The 22,518-nt window shown below is 31.8% G+C and overlaps 2 protein-coding genes across 4 annotated transcripts in view; both read left to right on the top strand.

Moving 5' to 3' along the window:
* Window positions 1–359: 359 nt before the first annotated feature.
* The window catches only part of LOC126843823 (potassium voltage-gated channel subfamily KQT member 1), a 120,149-nt gene continuing 97,990 nt past the window's right edge, over window positions 360–22,518 (top strand). For 2 of the 3 annotated variants that reach the window (XM_050581668.1, XM_050581658.1), the window contains exon 1: window positions 10,631–10,883. The gene's annotated coding sequence lies outside the window, so the exon portion shown is untranslated. Of the gene's footprint in view, window positions 390–10,630; window positions 10,884–22,518 lie in introns of those variants that run through there. The other variant, XM_050581669.1, reaches the window with a different exon arrangement.
* Window positions 6,189–9,187, top strand: LOC126843891 (glycoprotein 3-alpha-L-fucosyltransferase A-like). The gene is made up of 5 exons (XM_050581693.1): window positions 6,189–6,637; window positions 7,007–7,037; window positions 7,103–7,431; window positions 8,266–8,711; window positions 8,802–9,187. Exons 1-5 carry the CDS (start codon window positions 6,491–6,493, stop codon window positions 9,118–9,120), a joined length of 1,272 nt encoding a protein of 423 aa, XP_050437650.1. The 5' UTR covers window positions 6,189–6,490; the 3' UTR covers window positions 9,121–9,187.

Consider the following 22,518-nt stretch of genomic DNA (forward strand, 5'->3'; position numbering starts at 1 on the left):
GGTGCTTAGGCATTTATCAAAGTTTGGGCTCGGAAAACTAGATTTTTTTTTTAAAATATATTTTAATTAGCGTTATAACGTCAATGTGGAACGCAGAGCATTTGTAGTTTATGCCAAAAGTTTATTGTACGCTTTCAGTCACTGACAGCCGTGTTCAAATTATTATATGTACAAATATAAGGCGATTTTTCTTAATAGCTACTGTTATCGTTATCAATATGTCACACATATTTTACCGATAGACTATACTATCAGTGTAACAAACGTCTCTTGAGACTGGTGGGCGATCAATTTTGTATCAATTACCATGCAAACGACTTGTGTTATTGATGTAAATGTTTTGTTATGTGCGTCGTTTTTTGTCATAAAGCCAACTGCGCTGCTGGACGGTAAGTATTGAATAATTGTATTTTAGAGCATTTTAATAGACGTATTCCATAGCTAAACGTTATGTAGAGATACTGTTTAATACGGCCTACGCTCAATGTATAGATTAAACATCAAATTACAATCATGCTGAACGGCCGACACGATGTTTCTTTTTAAGTAAATGACATAAGCACATAAACATTTATTTTGGCTCATACCGGATGATCAATTTAGCCAATTATTTCAATGCGTGAGTCAATTTTTCTGACAATAATTTAATGACATCGTATACATTTTTAAAAAGAAAAATGTTCAACTAGAATACAAAAGCCAAAATTGTTGAATACCGAAAATATCTATTTAATTATCTATTATTGTCTATAACAAAGACAAAAGGAAATTACCCTGACGAACAGTCGTAAAAATAATTTCATCTGACTCCTATTATAATTAAACAAACAGTCGTTAGTCGAATATTTTCTATTTTCTAGGTAAATTATTTTAATTTATATATAAATAATAAAAAAGCAAATTAATCAACTAAATAAAATAAAATATACATTTAAAAATTGTCTTTCATTATAATTGTATAATTATTTAAATTTTGAAGCACTTACTTAAAAAAAAATTATTAGTGGCATAGTGGTTAATTTATTTAAAATTTATTCTGTATATTGTAAGGTTTTTGTTTTTTAAAGTGTCAACTTGTGATATTTTGGCCAAACAAAACATATAGGTAGCTGGATAGAAAACCAATTTGTTTACTACACTTTTTATTTTACGCATAGAGCCCCTCAATTGTCACTGGAATTGACATTGAAAAGTCGTTGGAATTAATTAAAAAAAAAATAATTTTGTCTATTAATTATTATATTAGGCTTTGATTGGCGCTGTCGTCGTGTGTCACCACACACGTACTTGTACTTAATTACTAAAATTAAACACCGTTTGAACGGACGGTTCGGTTGATTCGACGGGAGAATAAAGAAATACAGTTAAGTATTTAAACTATTGATAACTCTAGTTAATAGTGTGGAGAACGAGTGCACTATCGGAGTGTTAACCGTGAACCACTTCGTTGGGGCTCGTACCTACTTGACGTTTAAAGAGACCGGCTAAACAAGATGAAATAAAAAATTGGCAGCAAAAAACGAGTTGACCAACAGTGCGTGGGGGTTGGTTATTATTATTATTTTTTTTTTTTAATGCCATTTATGGTGTCGCGGTGATGGAACACTCCCAAAGCCCACGCGAGACCTATTCTCTTGTGCGGCGGCATCCGGTTTCCAGAACGAGCACCGCCGCCGTACGTTTGGTGTTTACAAAAAAACTTTGCCTGTGGCGCAGGAATTCGATGGGCGAGGCTTTTAACAGGTCAATAATAGTGGCGAAATTCGTTCGACTACTTGACTACAACAAAAACGATCGCGCCTGTTCATTAGGTATACAATTCCATCCTTTCCGTGTTGTATGTATTATATTATATACGATTAGAAAAATCGTGACCGATTCGAGTTTGTCTGTGTGTTTTCGTGCCGAGAGCCAAGAAGGTACTAAAAAACGCTAAACGTGTTGATATTTCACAGTATAAAACAATAATGGAATAGGCATTCGTGTATGACAATGATCAATGTCGTCTCCGTTCGTTTTGGTCGGCTAACGGCCAACGTTGATTATATATGTATTTTTTTTTTTTTTTAATACTGTTTTAGGCAAACGAATTAAAAATATCCTTACAAATAAATTGCATAAAATAAAAATATATATTTTTAAAAATTGACATTACTTTACGAGAAATCTTAATGAGAACACCAAAAAGAAATATATAGTTAGTAAGTTTGTCCAGAACTAAATGAGATAGCAGCGATTTTAAATCTTAAATTTTGGGATTTTCTCAGTTATTTTTCTGTCTGTGGTCAGTTTTGACACATTGTATGGTAAACAGGAAATCCAACAACAACCAAAAAATATTTGCTTTCATGTAGTATTTTTCATTCACTAATTTGTCTTCAACCATAATTTATTGGTCAAAAAATAGTGTACCCTTATTTTAGCTCTAAATGAAGTTTTGGCGAAAAATGTTCTCTACCTTAACATTTTACTACAAAATTAGACGTGTGAAATTCTCTTTATAAAAATCATTAAATTATCTAGAACTTCAGTCAAAAACTCGAGTACAAGAACTCCGTTGACCCTCTTTGGGTTCCAGTCGACCATAATTCATTTAAAACGATTTGTCAAATGTTATGCTGTGCTCGTTGATAAAATCAAACCAACTGTTTCGCCCGTTTACACAGCTCGTGTGACTGATTCACTGACCTGTTTAAATGTGTTTACTGTTTAACCTAGGACGTGAAAACGTTAGGAGCATAAGGCTCAACACGTTTTTATTTACATATTATTATGATTAACAGCATCCGCGTTTTAAGCGTAAAAGTCGTAAACAACCGATTGTTGTTTGACCGTTACAACAAAAAAAAAAAAATATATGTATACATAATATATATGTATATATTTTATATAACACATATTATACTTTCCTACCGTAAGGACCGTGCAAGTATATTGTGTACATTATGAGTGGAGAAAATGCGAGGTCAGGTTAATTGCCGGTAGTGCGCGGGCAGATTTATGAGCATACTCGTGCATTCAGTTTTAAAACCGTCTAAACCGTATCGCTCGACGGTCCATTGGGATTTGCATTAGTGATTTTATTTCCTATGTAATAATAATACATTAGCTGTTATGAACACTTTAATATTGTGTCAAAACCGGTGCGACACTAGGAGTGTCCACCTTCACGCTGTGCTTAATACGTTGTAAATTTTGTTTAAAAAAAAAACAAAAAACACCGCCAACTACAAAGATCGAAAAGTCTTTCGATAATTCATGTACCGAAGTCGGAAGTACATACCTAATCTAAAATAATATAAATTGTAATTTAGTTAATTTGATTAATTTCGCATAGTTGGGTCGCGACGATGATTTGGTATATAATGGTAATGATGTTACTTAAAAATAAAACGCTTGGATGCAGTAAAAATTGGGTTTTTTTTTAAAAAATAATTTCGGATAATCTAATTTTCGAGAAATGTTAAAATACATTTATTTTATAAATTTAACCTTTCCGAAAAAAACACGATTTTGAGATGTATGGCAGTGCTGGTCTCGAATGAAGCGTTAAGCTGGCGAAGAAGATTAGATTAATAACTAGAAGACATTAAATATAGTTATATAACTATATAACTTAATAGACTATAATATGTGGTAAAAGTATTGAAAATTAGCCTGTATTGGCCAAGTAACTACTTTTAGAGTTAAGTAGGTTTGTTGTTTAAAGGTTAATTTTCTTTGGTTGTATTAGGTATATCGAAAAAATACGGATGATGGAACACAGATAATTTTGTCATAAATAATATGTATGAATTTCTTTCCTTAACTATATATGAAGTCTGAGATAAATTAATTGGCGCAAAGCGGTTTTGAAGGGAAAAAATTGTAATTTATCCTATAGAAATGATTGTGATTGTCTGACAAAAAAAAATGGCAATCAACAAAGTATCCTCATTACTGTATTTTAAGTATGCATTATAGTTCAAACTCTAAAATAAGATTTTTCGAAAAATTGCCTATACTTTACTCCTTAGAAATGGCCGGTGTGGCGTCCTCTTAACATGGTCGAGATTTATTAAAACTACTTTTTTCTTAAATATTGCCTATACAAAACTCCTTAAAACAGACCACATGCAATCCCCTTAAGAGGACGCCACACCGGTCATTTCTAGGGAGTAAAGTATAGGCAATTTTTCTTAAGTTACTTAGTTAATGATTATTTAAAGTATAAAGACGATTTTTTTAAAAAATATTTATTTATAATGAGAATTGAGAACGGCTGGTAAAGTGTTTAGATATTTAGTATTGTTCAAGTTCTCTGTTGCTGATTTCTATAGGTAATTACCATGATGAACATCCAGTGTAAATATACGAGTAATGTTATTATTTTTGCCTGTCTATTCTTATTTACATAATATTTTACTTGTTGTGCCAACGTGTACAGATTAACTTATAAAAATAATAAATAAAAAACATAAAATATTACAAAAAAATCGTAGCCACACATCTTATAGGCCCAAAAATGTTCGTAGGCCCTAGGCACAGTGCCTATAGTGCCTATGCGCTAATATGGCTCTGGTCCTGTGCACAACGAGTTTCTCAGCCGAAGCACAGATGGATTGTCTCTTCCGTGTTTGGAACAAATACAATTCATTTGTTTCAAAAAAGTATTTTTATAATAAATAAATGTTAAAATAATGTATTTAGCTAGTAACCGAATTAGACTTGCCTGAGCACAAAAGTCAAAACTCTAAATCCTTGTTTATTGAGAAATCGTATTAATTGACAAAGAAACTATGCAGATGGCTTATAAAGATAGGCTATATTATCATTATGACAAATAGTCTGCATCAAGACGGTCTAAAAATGGCTATTTAATCTTAAATTGGCTATTTAATATTAATATAACCTATTATAGCAACGGGACCCTAAAAATCCAGATTTTCACCAAAAAAATCTTACATTGAATATATTTCTATAAAGCATAAATTCTAAGTATAAATACAATATAATAGTTTAAAGATATGATGAATCGAAGTACAAATTATTTGATGAAAAAGAAAAAGAAAGCTAGTACAAAGAGGTCGGGGGATATAGTAGTTGAAAATAGTAGGGTTAGGGAGTTCACAAAATTATAATGATGATTATATTAGAAAGTAAACTATCAATAATAAATTATTCAATGCAAAACTATAAATGTTGTGAAACAAATTTGGAAACTTACATAAAAATAACCGTTTAATCAATTTTTGTGTTTCTTTTATGCAAATGGTTTATAATTTTTCCTCAATGTTAAGTTTTATATTTTAATATCTACAAATTCCCAAACTTACTAAAAATATTATAAATACTAACAATTTGACTATTTTTGATTTCTAATAAAATAAAATAAGTATTAAAAACTACTACAGATTTGTATTGTTGCATAAACATATGAGTAAAGTATAAGCTAAAGTTTTTATTTAATCTTGTATTAACATAATACAAATAAATCCTTTTGATACCTAATAATTATTGTATGTCACTCTAACAACTTAGTTAATTATCATTTGCATGCAAAAACATCTCAGGTTATGAAATTTTCTAAGAATCTGAACAGTTTTAGCGTCAAAAATTAAAGTTTAAGATATATCTAGATTTCCCTATGAACGCGTTTTTTGATAAAATATTATTAGTAATTGAGTTTAATATTTTTTACTTCTTTTTATATTTACCGTAAAATGAATAATCGAAAATTGCTTGTGTTAAAATGTATACCTACACGTTTTTTGTAGATTTATAGATGTATTTTCACAGTATAATTGCTTCATGTTAATACACGCGAAAAAAATAGTAGCAAACGCGCTATAATATTTCTCGATTACATATTTTCGATTTGATTATCTTCTTTAGTGACTTATTCGACTACTAAGAGTTCAGACAGAACAGTTAGTAAATAATTGAACAGAGTTTTTTTTTTAATACAGGGCATTTTAGGGTCATTCATTTATGCCAACAGTCATTCGCCTCAACTTTAGGCCCCCACTACCCGATACGTGTGTCAACTTTTACAACGTGTATAAATTACAATGAAATTTTAAATATTTATAACGATGAATTGTTTTGCTCTGTTAATTACTGACATTGTAACTTGTAAGTACCGATTGTGAAATACTGACTAACATGAATAGTTATGAATCGTTCTCGCGTTTAAAACACCAATGATCCAGCTATAATACAAAATCCACCAGTGTGTAGGTTAGTTGAACGCTCGCAGTATGTGTAGAATCACATTACACAGATGTACAAATAATGCAAATTATGCTACAAAGTGCGACACGTTGACATTGCATAGGCCTAATATTGTAAACTTTCCATAAAATTATTGTTTTGTTTTTAATCTCGCATGCATGTTCGTTAAGTAGAGAGTTTACAGTATTCTATGGGAAACACACAATGCTGTTATAAATATTTATTCCGGTTAATCCGATCTTTAAGTATCAGCTAACTAATTTACAAACGCAGTGCGATGGGATCGATTTGTAAATGCTTTGTCCGGCAGCCATTAATAGTGCGACGTCTTTTAAGTATTAGTGTAGTGACTTTGTCATTTTTAGTGGTTATAGTGATTTTACAGCAAAAACCTTCTACGGCGTCGTCTCCTACACAAAATGAAGTATGTATATTTCAATATTTATTTGAATCTTACCCGCTTTAAAACTTATGAGTTACCAACCCTGGTATAGTATGTGTTTAATATAGGCGTAGTGTATAAATCGTAATTCCTGTTAGAATTGCCAACTCTACTATGGAATTATTTAATTTAATATATTTAAACAGTGGTTCTCCTAAATGGGAGAAATGTATACTATTTTGCATAATCCCCGTGTTTTTAATTAACTAGTTAATTAGTTTAGCTTAACTAGCACAACTTATCACATTTGGTCAGGTATTTGACTTATCTGTTAAATGTAGGACATTTAACATGATAAAATATTTAACATTTATTTGATTGACTTAAGTTTAAACATTTTTTGGTTTTTAGGTTACTTTCGAAAATCCCTCGAGATTAAACGGTTTGGTTTAAATCGTATGTATGTCGTTTTTAACATTCATTAAAATGTCTCACTAACCTTTGCAGAGGAATATGTGATAAACAGACTACCGACAAAAAACAAAAGTAAGCGTTTGATATGGCCAGAAGAATTGCCTTATGGTGACCGAATAAGGGAACAAATGTTATACGTGCCGGATACATACAAAAATGAAACAACAAAACTCAAAACTATTTTACTGTATAACGGAATTGGCAATGATTGGGAGATACTTAAACTTAACCAAGGGGAGTTTTTAGATTGTCCAGTGAGCAGATGCTCACTCACTATAGATAAATCTTTGGCTCCAACAGCTGATGCTATATTATTCAGACACCATTACGAGCGACCCAAACATAAAAGAGAACCAAATCAAGTAAGTAATAGTTTTAATAGCATATACAGTAAACAAATATGCATGGTTAAATTTTTATTTATTAAAACAAATCATAGACACATTTGCTTAATTTGTATAAATAAATGTATGGGCGCTCGATAAAAAAGGGTTGAGACATTCAAACAAAATTTTTAGCATTAAAAATACAAGTTTTAAATAAAATTGTAAGATTGGAAAAAGGATAGTTAATTTTTTCAAGTCACACAGAACTCTTTTTGTTATGCGTCCAATTTGTTGCTCATGACTATCTCCCATTACATAAAAAACAATAAGGTAATTTAAAACGCACATTGAATTTGCGTGCCACGGATAGTAAATACCTACTCAGAATTAAGTTTTCATAATTTATTGGATTTCGACTTTTTAGGATTTTTTAATCGTTGATAGCTGATGGTATAGTGTACCAAATATTCGGTACACTATACCAATATACGATATCAGTTTGTTATTTGAATCGTTACGAGATTTGGCTGCCACCCTTTTGAGAACGATTTACCTTTTTAAAAACACTATAGAGCACAAAATACTGTGCAATGTTGCCAAATCACCAATTTATATTGTATCCTCCGTATGTAATTATTATTTATGATACTCATGGTTCTACTACAGATATAATCTTCTTGAATGCAAATCTTCATGAGAAATCGAAGTTAGTTCTGAATTATTTGAGAATTTACTTCTTAGTAACTATAAAGCCTGAATTGACAATGATTCTTGTATGTATCATTCGTTTTAAGTCACAATTCGTCATATTGTATACTCCCTAGTTTTTTGAGATGATAACGGATGAATATTGTTTTGTCACTTCTTTAGATATGGATTATTTATTACACCGAAGCACCCTACTCGACGGCTGTTATTCCGGAATCTGATCGCGACATGTTCAACTGGACCGCACAATACCGAATGGATAGCGACATACCGAACCCTTACGGGTACTGGTATGCATTCGACGAAGAAGAGATGCAAAAACGATCCCCGTCGCTGCCCTTAAGAAACTACGCACAAGGCAAAACCAAACAGGTGGCTTGGTTCGTCTCCAACTGCCATGCAAACAGTAATCGGTTAGAGTACGCCACCGAATTGTCCAAGTACATAACGGTCGATATTTACGGCCAATGCGGTCCCTTGGAATGTCCCAAGTCGAATTCGGACGCGTGTTTTAAGATGTTGGAGACGTCTTATAAGTTTTACTTGGCTTTCGAGAACGCACACTGTTTGTACTACATCACCGAAAAGTTATTCGTCACCTCGTACTAGTAAGATCAATACATTATATTTTAACAATGCCGAATTTATCCATTGTACACATTGTGTTGAATATATTGTTGCGTGGTTTTACTTTCTAGCCACGACGTGGTTCCCATCGTTTTGGGACCATCCAAAAAAGATTACGAGTTAGTGGCGCCCAAAAATTCGTTCATACACGTCAACGACTTCGATTCACCACAGCAATTGGCCGCTTATCTACACGAATTGGACAAGAACGACGACCTGTACAACGAATACTTCAAATGGAAAGGTACCGGTGAAGTGGTTACCGACGTGACCACGGTTACGTTGTTTTACTGTCGTCTTTGCGCTATGTTACACGACGAAAACCATCCACCAAAGAATTACGCCGACATCAACGAGTGGTGGCGAGGACCGGGCGTTTGTCGTCCCTAAAATAATATCCAAGTATAATATACATATTATAATTGTCTATTATCATTGAATCAAACTAATAATCCTATCAAACAGCCGTTTGATTATGTATAATTTACATAATATAATTTAATTTCTTAAATACTTTTATATTAGAATAATTTGTTCTATTGTATGTATATTGTCACTTATTAGTAGCCTAATTAGCTTCAAATGTTTAGGGATGCTTGAGCCCTCTATACTATAGTATCCATAAAAACGTAGTCACAGAGTATAGCATCTTGATGGGGATTCAGATGGCTCAGGGCGGCTATGGCCCCTAGCTTCTCTTTTACAACTAAACAATTGTACCAATATAATATAGTATATAATATATTATAATGTGTACTGTTTAAAAAGAGACTAACTTTAACTAGGTTCTCTCGTCATTTTTTTTTAAACTTAATTTTACCTTTAATATAAGCATTTAAAAAGTAAAAAAATGCCAGAATAAAAATACAAATTGTGAATGTTGGGTTAATAATATTAAAAAAAACCAACGAGACTCTCGTTAGAGAACCTAGATAAAGGTCTCATTATTTTAAATATGTGAACAAAAATTGTCTACTATTATTATTTAGTCGATAATACAGAATATGGGTAGTTACGTTTGTCTAAAACCGCTGTCAAAGATGCTGTGATAATCCGAAAAAGAGTCCTAATTACTGAACTAATAATATTACAAATCATAATTTAAGGAGATTGCATGCGGTCGGTTTTTTTAGTCAAAACACATCATTTTTATTCCATTGCACAGACCGAACCAGTGATCCGATAACCAATCTAAAAACAGATTTGAATTTGCCATGAAGTTTACTTATGATCGGTCAGGGTACTTTTTTCAGTTTTTTATTTTAACCCTTTCCAAATTTGATTTAAAAATTTAAAATTTTATATAATGTTCAAACGTGTTTTATACATAGTTGGAATAAGATATAAAAAAACCTACCGATCATAAGTAAACTTTATGGCGTATTCAAATCTGTTTTCAGATTACTTATCGGATCACTGGTTCAGCTTGTGCGATGGAACAAAAACTGTATGTTATATTAGCTAAAATGGTTTTTACTCATAAACAAAATAATTTAAATTAAAAATAATACCACGAAGCTTGTACAAATTGACCGGTGAATTAATCGATATTATCGAAATTTATTAAAACCACTTTTTTCTTAAATATTGCCTATACAAAACTCCTTAAAAACCAACCGCATGCAATCCCCTTAACCTTTACATTAGGCAGTATAGTATAGGCAAAAAATTGCCTATACTTTACTCCTTAAGAATAGTGACGGATTGGCGGCCTCTTAATTATTGGTAAAATCACAAACGTAATCTGTCTGGACAAGGTACCTATGCTGCAGACTTAACGGTCACCGACCAGCACGCGGTCCGCGTACGACGGCGCAGCACGGCCACGGCGACTCGGCCGAGACGGCACTCGGTGGTAAAACGTCAGCGTCGGTCCGTGGTCGGCGGCGGTGGTGGCGTGCGCTCGTTTGTGTACGTTGCTCGTTCGTACGGGGTCTGCCGGTTGGGCCGCCTAGTAAGTTTCCGCGTTAGACAATAGTATAGTGAATTTTCCACAGCTAAAGCTCCGGTTTCGTCGGCATTCTAATACCATAAATAATATACCAGCTGCTGTCGGCAAACAAGCAGCGACGTCTGTTCAGCCTCGTCCAAGTGTCACCCACGTGGCACGCACGCACGCGTCCGGCCAGTCGACGGTCACGAGACCTGATCAGGTAAACTGTTATTTGAAATTACACAATATTGTTTGCTTTAAACGGTTTCGACGGTAGCCTTTGCCGAAATCGGACAGTGGTAAATGTACGGGACAATACCAACCAGCCTGTCACTACAATAATTGCTGCTGATAGCAGATAATTTCTGTTGTCCGACAAAACAGCTTTATAACATAGGCAAATTTAAAACTGATTTTCTGCTATAGAAAATGAAAATCATATGTTAGTCGATGATCTTAAACGTTTTACAGATAATTACTGTAACAGATCTGTATGATATTTTAATGAAAATAAATTATTTGTAATTAATAAATATAAAACACTAGTTATACCTATTAATGGCTCATTGTTTTAATCGTTTTATAATATTAATTACAATAACAACGCTGAGAAGACTTATTTCTTCACTATCTATAGTTACTCAATTAGTACATAGTACATCGTGGTATTATTATAATTTTCATGGTGCATATACTGTAACAAATTACATTTAAACGAGTCGCGTTGTAAACTAACTAACTAATCATTTGTAGGCATAATTAAAATCAAAACATGTTCAAAACATCAAGTCATTACTGAGATAAAGTTTTGTCAATAACAATAAGAAACATAGTCATTGATCGTTGGCGGTTGGTTTATAGGTTCACTGGAAAAAATACGTAGGTAGTTGGCTCAACTAAAATTACAGTTAATACAGGAACCATATACTTAGAATTTCACACATACATTGATAAATTAACAGACTATTATTAACAATAAACTTTAAAAACAATAAAATTTTCAGAGGTGTACATTTTAAATAAATCATTGCTAATATTGAATAAACACGTCTTTAAAAAAAAAACCCTACCAAAAACGTGATCTTAAAGTATTTTTTTTTAATTTAGTAAAGGTTGTAGTACTGTCGTATGCGCGTTAAATAGCTATAATAATTAAAACTACTAATTTGTTAATGAAAACGTTGAATTATAACTCGAGTTCATAATTTTAATTCGGGTTGTTCACAGTTGCATACGTTGACTCCCGAAATGAATTTTTTTTTCAATTATAACAGTTGTTATAAAACAAAATATAACTAAATTGATATACTAACATAATAATATTATAATTGTAGAGCAATATCATCTATTAATGCGTTATTAATTTAACAGTTTTGTTAAAATATATATGTATATCCAAAAGGTTGTTCAACCTGTTAAACTTTAGGTAATGCAATTAATAAAAATTATGAAAACCCTATATGGGTTACGCGAGGTAAAACCGCAATAGTATATTAGTAAATATGGTATTAAAAACTAAGTTGAATACAATAATGGTTTGAAGTTTTGTTTTGTTTGTAACGTGAATTGCGAATATTAGGCCCAATTTTTGTATATTTGGCAGCTAACTTGGGCGCAATTCGTGGTATTTACAACTTGTTAACAACTTTTACCATAACTCAAATAACGTTTAATTATAGGAACAAAAAGTTGTACACTCACAAGTCATTTGTATTCTGAAATGTGCTCTTCTGTTTTGACACTCTTCTCACTAAAACAATTGTATCAACTAAAATAGAACAACAGCGTGGGTAGTTCATTTGAAGTTAGGGCAGGTTAGGTTAGGTTGGGCACAGTTGGGTCAGTGTACCAAAATATAATACTATAAGTATGGCATTAAGCTGACTATTCAAGTATAATATCGTAGTGATAATTTCTTCCATGCACTAGGTTTTTAATAATTGGTAATAAATGCAGTAATAATGGTAATATATTGGTAATAAGGCAGTGGTAATAATTACCACTGCAAGTGTTTGAACAGAATTTAAATAAACAATTTTACAAATAATTTATAACTGAGTTCTGACTTTATTCCTTATCCATATTCACTTATACCTACTAATTGTTTGTCATTTGTTCACAGCCAGATAAATTAATCTGACGAAAGCAGTTAAGCTTCATTTTAAAACTTTGCTAGTTGCTACGATAGTAATAATATTTTATCTGCTTAAAACGTATGCATATTTTTTGTAGACTTTTCTGTCGAAGACTTTGTTGTAAGTAACAATGGAAAAATACAATCTGAAAATTGCTGTTAGATTTATTGTGGAATGACCTATTCAATAGTTTAAACAAGATATACCAATATTTTGTGAAAATAAAATTAATTTGTTCTTTTTTGCAGTTATTAGGCTACAGTGCATCATAGTTAATGACGTTTTTAGCAATACTCATGTTCTACTCTTGACAGTGTACTAGAATGTGAAATTTGTGAATACAAATGTACAAATAAAATATTCACTGTACATACATAACTAAAAAGTTTGTTCTTTGATTTCAAGTTTATATTTTTAATTGCATAAAACGTGCATGACGTTGTATAGTGCATTCAGCTGTTTTGGATCAATATTTCTGAGAAACGTTTGTTTTTCAACGGTCGTTTTCTATTTACAACTACTACCATTTAAGGTTTTGCAGAGTTTGAAGGCTTTTGTTAGCATATTATGCAATTTTGATTAAACTTTTGATTAGACGACATACATTGTGTATGTGTACAACGTACATAGCACAACAATTAAATATTTGATTAATTAATTAATCGACACAATTATGATTTTTGAGGAAAGAAGTTAATAATTTAGAATAAGTAATTTCCCTAAACGTTGTTTTGAGTACATTTAAACCAGTAGTTTTAAGATAAGTGTAATATTTGTTATAACTTAAGCGAATACATGGCAATATTAATGATTTTAGCGTTAAATTTATCAAACGCAGTTAAACATATTAAAACCACATGACTTAACAGAAGCTGACACTAGTCACTAGTAGAAGACAAGACTTTGTCATAGTTATGTTATTATAATTTGTATTAACTTCTTTGTCAATATTGTAAATTTCCTTTAGTTTTAGTTTTTGATTGATAATGTTCAAATGGTATAATATCAACAGAATTGGTATACTAAATAATTAAATTATATCTATTTCTATACTATAAATAGAAAACGATACAAATTCACCGAACACGGTTAAAGAAAGTCTCCGAATGCAGCCAAAAGTATCATTGTAGAGTATTCATGAATGAAATATATGTAAATTTGTTGTGGTGTATATTTTTATAGTTATGTGATTTCCTGGTTGAATTTTCAAGGGAATTGGAAAAAATAATTTAACGCTTTATGTGCGGCAATAGAAATTTTATTTTTTACACCGAGGAAATTGAAATTTTTTTCAACCCCGACGACTATTTTATTATTTAGATCTTAACAGACGCCGCGCGCCGTTTGATCTGTTTTCTTTATCTGTACTAGTAATTTTTCAATTTGATAAAAGAAAAAAAATACTCGTGCGATGGTAGACATTTCAGTTTGTATTAAGTGCTTACCTGCCTGAAAAAAAAACTGTTTTCTCAGTAGGTACAGCCCTTTGTAGGAACAGGGGTTGCGTCTAAAGATGAATAAATAAGAAAAGCGCTTATATTGTCCGTTAAATAAATACTACGGTATTAATAGTTGTTAAGAAAAGTATCTTCAATTATAACAGATAAAAAGGCAACGAAGTAGTAAACTAAAATAATAAACTTGTATATTATAACCGAGTCCGTTGGAAGCTTTTTTGAAATCGCTTATTAGTATTTAAAGTATCTATTTCGCTGATATTCTTGTAGAATATTCTTTCAGAAATAAGTTTAGTTAAATAATAATTTCAATACAAAATTCGAGTGACTATTTTACTGTGCAACTGACTGAAAATATCCAAATGCAATTGATTAACCTAGGCCAAGAGGCGGTATTCTAAAATAATAGAGGTATGATATTGGCCGGGCAGAGAGGGGATAATACGATTAAGCTCAGCAGAGCGCAAATATCTTAATCGCACCACCGATTGCAACTTTATGCAAAGCTATGAACATTGTATTTGGTCTCATCCTGCTTAACAGTATGTTATTACTTAATATTGTTTATTTGCGCGCTAATGTAGCTGTTAATGTAACCGTAAAAATGAAATAAAATCAATAATCAAAATCAATTAAACCGTCATTGGGGTGTTTAAAGGGAGAAAAACTACTGTGATATATAATGTAACTCATGACATGTTTAATATATGTTGTGGCCTTCGCAAGTTTAATTTCCTATAAAGATAGGAAGTAAAGTAGTTGTATTAAATGTCATGACGAGAAAGGTAATACACAAAATAATGATATGGGAAAAGACATTTATGTTATTTTTCATTCGGCTTAATGATGCTGAAATTGAGAGCAAAAATGGTTTTAGAAACAGCTGAGTATTATGTAAAAAATAATTGTATTACATGGTATAAGGTAAAAAGTTAATGCGCTATTACATTAAACTAACTGGCCGTAAATGTACATTGACATACATGTAGGTTGTCCCACGAGGATTCCCTCATTGCAATTTCTCTTAGGTTAATAATAAAGGTTTAAAGTTCAGTTATTTTACAATGTACACACGCACAATAATTTCGTCTTTTGAAATGTTTTTTTTCTCTTTTGCAACAAGATCGTGACTGATTGAATAAGTGTTTAAAAATTATATTATACCGAATTCGTTCTTATTTAACTAAATAACCGGAATTCTCATTTCTGATAAATATGATATATTAAGAAGAGATGTGTCAAACAATTTTGGAGTGATCAAAGGGATATTTGACTAGTGTGTTTTGGGTTTCACGTGACGAGTTGAATATGTTTTCTATGTACATTAGAGTGCTTTTCTTCACTATATATCATAAGGTAATCACTATCTTATCATAAGGAAGGATATTGACTAGTAGTTTCTATACACACACGTTTTTCAATAAAAATACATTGAAGATATCTGACATAGCTTTTGTGATTTTGCTATTGATAAATCTTGATGCGAGAATTTTACATGGTAATTTTAATCGGTTTAAACTTTTTTTTTGGAAAAAGTAGGGAAGGGGGGGCGGTTGTTAGCCTGGGGCTTTTTACGTTTCCTACTTTCTATAATTACAATAGTGACACACACAGTGATAAGAAAACGTGAAAATGTTTATCGTTGGTTTTTAATATTATTTCTTTTTATTCAAGGGGAAGATGTCTTTTTGTATTATAACCAAACGAAAACGCGTTTCGAAAGCTTACACGGAATATTATCCAAAAGCGATTGTTTGTCTTCTAGTGTTATAGTGTGAACGTGTGCATTTTAATCTATGCTGGCGGTTTATTTTATTTTGCCGTCTGTGTTCAAGATTGAAAAAATGCAGACACTCTTTGTTCTCGGTGACGGACGCTGTAGACTACACTTTGAGTCGAGACTAGCGAGAAGTTTTTATTATGTGCGCCGTTTGGTTAGTATATTATATTGTGGAATTCATTTTGTTTCAAGCCCAAGACAGGTCGGTAATTTCATTGGGCATCGATTAAAACCGGCTGGCCAGCGTTTTGATTGCATTTTAACAACTACGATTACACGGTTTTTTCATTTGGCATCAATACTTTTCGCTTATGTGTTTCGGCGGAAAAAACTTTTTACCCTCTACGCGATACCGTCCAATTTCCACTAATGGAACCAATAAAAAGTTTTTGTTCGAAAACCCTTTTCTCATACCGGCGTCTACATCATATTGTATTATAATGTTATTAGCGTTTGGCGGATATCGTCTTGCATGTACAGTACCGCTTTTTACGTTTTGGCTTTGTTTATAACATGGCCTTAACCGTATTATTGGAGGACGTAGTTTGCCGATAATGACAATATAGGCGACGGAAAAGCATGTTGCAGCGGATGTCTTAGGGTCGTCGAAAACACCACTCGTTGTCTTGTCCTTATTGGTTTTTTTCAATATATACATTTATATTGCATTCAAACCTGATTGAGTAGCATCTCGTGGCAGCCAAGATTCTTCTGTTATTGAATACTAAACCCTGTCAAATTTCAATGTTCAATATCAATAACTAGTGCAGTCTTATGAATGGAAAAAAAACTGTCATAGCAGGTGTAATGGCCATTGATGGGATCTCCTAACAATTTTGTTATGGCACGAAAGCCATGATGATAATACGGTCAGTGTAATGAAGTAAATTGCCAGCAATACATTTTTTCTGGAAACTTTTTTATCACAAAAAAGTGATAATTGTTTAGTTTTCTATCAAGCCCTTAATTTTACAACGTTACGCGGATAGATTCAAACCTTTTGAACTTAATTATTTACAATCACTCTGACAAGTGTGATTATTTTTAATATTTTACAGTTTACTCTTGCCCAGTAAAGTTTCGAGAGTGTGTTGACACGGTTGTCATTTCATTAATTTAATAAATGACAATTTTTACTACCGAATAGTTACGCCGTTTGTATGTTAAACGATATTGTGCGAACTGTCGACTGATTCCTAAATAAATAGGTAGTGAATTAGTGTTGTGTCCAAAAATAAGATCATATGTATATATGACCAGATTATATGTATAGGACCAGTTCGTTAGGATAATAATTGACTTGGGAACTCCCCGAAGTAATTGTACAGTCGTCAAAATATATTCACCGCCGTTAGACCGCGGTATCTGACAATATGCACGACAAGTACAGTAACCATAATGATCTCCTATTCAACCGCATCTCTGCCGTGTGTTTTGCATTAGGCACAATGCGATTTCGCAGTTATCGCAGTAGTATTACATATTAAACTCGAGCAGGGCGCGAGTACCGATAATACCAGACATCATATTGTACGACCTATACATACTGCAATGAATTATTCATATTAGGCTATCGTTTTTGAGCTGTTCTCTTACGACGGGCGCGATTCGATAATTCGTGTTAACGCCAAACTGGCCGAATTGGTTTATCGTCGAATAACGCATAAACTCGATTATAATTAATTAGCAAATGTTCATTAACGTTCATCGATCGGTCACTGTAGACTTCTAATTTATCATAACAGTTAAATCGTTACCCCTGTATTTGATTTTGTAATTTTTTTAAAAGAGATACGACTTTGACGGGCTCGTTTCAGAGAGCAAGTCAGTAGCAGTCAGTAATCAAGGGTGTATTTGATAACGCTATATTTGTTACAAGCAGAAGTGCAGTAATATGTATCGATGGTACTTTGACACTAAAAAACGTACAAAGTATCAATATTAAGCATGGTAATTGTAAAAATCGAATTAGTTACCCCGTATAATTAACTTGTGTTGTATTTACTAACAATATGTTACTGATGACCTGATTTCAGAAAATGTTGTTAACATGATTACAATTAAAATTTGTATTTCAAAACTTTTTTATAGTGTATCAAATATGGTTGTACCTGCATAATAAGAAACATCAATGCCCGTTTCTGGTTACAAAGCTTGTTCAACCTTGTATTGTTATTGATTTTTATAAGAGGTCTCTATGACACGTGTAATGTATAATACGTTAGTATACACTTGTAACACGTGTATTTAACATACACATAAATTTAAAAACGTGTTATTGTTTAGCGTTGGCTAAAAACTAAAATTTTTGTCTCTAGTTTTTTAAATTACTACGGTTGTTACATTACAATAATTGCAAGAGTGGCGCTGTTTCTATTCAGAGTTGCGATTGATCTTTGTGGTTCTTTATTTTTTTTTCGTCCTTACGGTAATTTATATCGATATTAATTGTTATTTTTATTATATATTTGTACAAATTGTAAGAGAAACGAGAAAAATAGACAACACCGTCTATCTTAATTTTTTACTTTTTTCCTTAATTAATTAGACATTAATATTCTATGAATATCGTTAATTGCTTAGGATTTGTACGGTTAGTACAAATTGCTCAGTTGACCATAATATAATATAACCTTTGTTCGGTATAAATGTTCATAGTACGATCTTGATAACATAGCTTAACCTTGATAACATAGTCCAACCGCATTTTATTACTATCATTTATCATCAATGTCGCCAACCGGAGCTGTTAATTAAATATAATTTAAAAAAAAAATTCATACTTATGCGTTTCACCCAATGGGATTACAGCTCGTTGGTTCTTTAATACATTTGAATAATTAAAAAAATAAACACTAGGTGTGCACACGAAATACCTACTCGATGGATGAATGTAATTATTTTTCTGTCGCTTTTAACAGAAACCTCGCCGAATTCCTGTACGGCAAACGCGTTCCGTTGAAGTTTACCATGTTTAGTAACTCGAGATAAAGTGTTCAGCCATTATTAACGTGTTGTCATTGTTGGTTTTCATACTTCGGTCGAAATCGGTTTGAACTACACAAGGGAATCTGCTGCTCGTTGGCCACTCTCGGAAACAACCCTCAGAACCCGTGGTGGTTATGTTTAAACGCAACCCCGAACTGATACTCTGCACTTGACAAGACGTTTGGCGGAAGAAAAAAGTAAAGTAAAACTATCGAAGAGATAAAAACGTCAATCGCCGTGGCCGCGAACGCCCATTACATTTCACGGTCGATGTGAACACACACACACACATACAAAGTGCATCTCCTTGTAACGTTAATGTACATTTTTGTTTCATTAATGGCGTTCTACCCCCTTGAGTTTAGAACGCGCAACGCTCTTTACTCGAGGCCGGAAAATATGTTTGCGAGTCACACAACAAAGAGACTGGGAAATGTAAAATTTAACATTTTTTTTTTTTAACAACATCATATATAGCAACGCACAACTCATTTGACACATTCGAGATGTATAAAATATGCAGTATTCTGTTATTAAACCCAAGACTTGCTCATAATGAGTTTGGTTCTAGACCGCGCGCAAATAGAATCGGTGTGCCGATGCTCTTTAAAAATAATTTTCATTCTTAATTGAATTAAGTCGCTTAATATGTATTATGTGTAATATGAGGGTTACTGTTTAACACCTGCCAAGTGAGATAGTCGAGTGGACCGCTAAAATACTTATAGACTTTTTTCTTTTAGGAATAAAACAGTATATTTACTTAATCAATACATCGTTTAATGTTGTTATAATTTTGTTGAATAAATTTAAATAAAAATTAACATATTTGGTACGGCTGTTTATAGATGATATAAACGTATAAACCCATACATTTTTGTATTTAAATCAGAATGTTTTTAATAAATTGGTTTGCGTCATTATACATAAAAAAATAGTGTATTTCCTTTGAAGCTTAACCTGCACAACACGGGTTGTGTGCTTCAGTGCAGAGGTATTGTTTTACATACTTTTTCTTGGATCGTTAACTGTTAGTTTAGTGCAGTTATTTAACACTAGAACAGTTTTGACTTTAAGATCATTTAAAAAAAAATAATATATTGGGATTTTCGTTTAAAAAAACGTATTGTACTTTTTTTCCAAGCCAAAATGTTAAATGTCGTCGGCAACAATATAGAACGTTGTTGTTTTTAGCCAATGGGGTACTGTAGATTATCATACTATGCTATTGAAACAGTTGCATAACTAATGCGATAGTGACCTTTTTATTGATTAAGAAATGCATGTTCAAACCCCATGAGACCATCGGCTAAAGATGACCACTATAACCATATACACGATAATCTTATATGACGGGCGTGACTATTGGCTTCCTAACCTAACTAGAGGTTGAAAAAAAATCGTATTTTACAGACAATTTGGAAAAGTGTTTGTAATTCAAAATGAATGTGTAAATAATCAATTTAAAACCGAAATAAAATAACAAAAACTCACAGCTAACATAATATTATAACTCACTGTCACAACCATATCGATATCCAACTTCAAATCTTACAAACATTACTGAAGCCTTAGTCCATCCAAAGAAAATATTAATAACTAAAGTAGATTAAAAAATTAATCTAAAAATAACGTTTTTATGCGCCTTCAAAAGTATAAAATAACCGTCCGGGGGTCTTGATATCCAAATAGGACAGATGAGGTGCTCAATTTTACATGACTTGTCATTAAGTATTATTTTATTTAGAAGAGAAAAGATTAATGAGAAGAAAATGTTATTATATACTCAGACGTGTGAAGTAGTAAAGATGCGCCCCATGTTTTTCTAGTTCACTGTCCTATTTGGATATCAAGACCCCCGGAGGGTTATTTTATACTTTTGAAGGCGCATAAAAACGTTATTTTTTGATTAATTTTTTAATCTACTTTAGTTATTTTATTCTTTTTCGTTTTCGTATGTATGTATCTATACATTTAAATGTACAATGTTATTGCTGCATGGTCAGAAGGATTATTATAAGAATTAGTAATCAATTTAAAAGCTTATAATTTTAGATTTATTACTGTATAAATTATCATAAAAGTTGAAATTAAGTTGTAATTACCATATAAATTATCATAAAAGTTGTAAGAAAATTCAAAAAAGTGTAATGATGGGAACAGGTTTGAACCTGGTACCGTTCATATCCGAGCACCGTTCACGCCCAAACGCACCACGCATAATTGCTGCCGGTAGGTGAGAAATAAGTCTTATTGAATTGCATAATTCCACCCGGAACGACAGACAAGAAATCGACCCTATTTTAACCCCCTTAGGGGTGGAATTTTCAACCTCTTGAGGATAAATAATGCATTGTCATCGAATTGTGAGCTACCCTGAAAGTTTCAGCCGGATAGCTAATAGGGAAGTGCTTGAAATTTGAGTTGCAAGATTCCACCCGGAACGACAAACAAGATTGTGAGTTCATAAAAACGTTATAATTATAATAATAAAAACATAATTACATATTTTAAAACAAATTAACATGTAAAACTTAATATAATGTTAAAATGATTATTGTTTTGTCATCTACAACGTCAATACTTATGTAATAGTTACAGTAGATTATCATTATTTAGTAATCATTATAAAAAAAAAAAATAATAATAATAATAAAATCCTAACATAAATTAAGAAACATTCAAAATGAATTATACATTATAGTGATTCACGTAATATAAAATTAAATACTTTTTGGTTATTATTTTAATTTTAAGTAGCAACAAAATTTGTATACAAATACTACCGTTTTTTTGCCAGTTCTCATAGCGTATTTTGTTGTTTTGCATTCTAACGATTTACTGAATCCTAGGCATTCGGATAACTTTAATATATATTAAAATAGCATTTCACAAGTTTAGTCATTAATAAATAAATATATTCGAGCCTTCCAGGCGTTTACATTAATAAATAAATAACCGTGTTCGACGCCAAAGTTGTTCTGGTGGATTAATGTGATTAAGGGGTAAGTTTTTACTGTGTTCTTTGTAAAACCAATTTATATTGATTATTGATGTAGTACATAATTGAGTTTTTATCATGAATGTACATATCTACTTCAAATTTTACTTATTCCTGGTCTGGATTAAGAAATATTTTGGTTGCAATTAAAATTCGACAATATTTAATATTGTTTCTTTAAAATTAATGAAAAAAAGATTTAAAATAGGAACAACATTATTAAAAGGTATAAATTAGGATAGGAGGTAGAGTGCGGTTAAGTATTGTGCGCAGATGAAAATAATTCTAACCCCACCCTTCCTCCGATCATAGATTTTAAGCTTTAATAACTTTAAAAGTTATTGTTCAAAACTGGTTATCGACCAGTCAACATTTTCAGAAAATTATTCTAATTTAAAATATATATTTACCATTTAAGTTTCAATTGTTGATAGAGCTATAGAAAATATTAAAAAAAAATGTAGTTTAAAAAATAACATAAAACAAACTTTTTT

The sequence above is a fragment of the Adelges cooleyi genome, unplaced genomic scaffold (genome assembly GCF_023614345.1).
Source record: "Adelges cooleyi isolate 19-005CV unplaced genomic scaffold, UGA_ACOO_1.1 ACOO_flye_CR_arks_rails_tigmint_CR_PRNA_108, whole genome shotgun sequence".
NCBI classification, from domain to species: domain Eukaryota; kingdom Metazoa; phylum Arthropoda; class Insecta; order Hemiptera; family Adelgidae; genus Adelges; species Adelges cooleyi.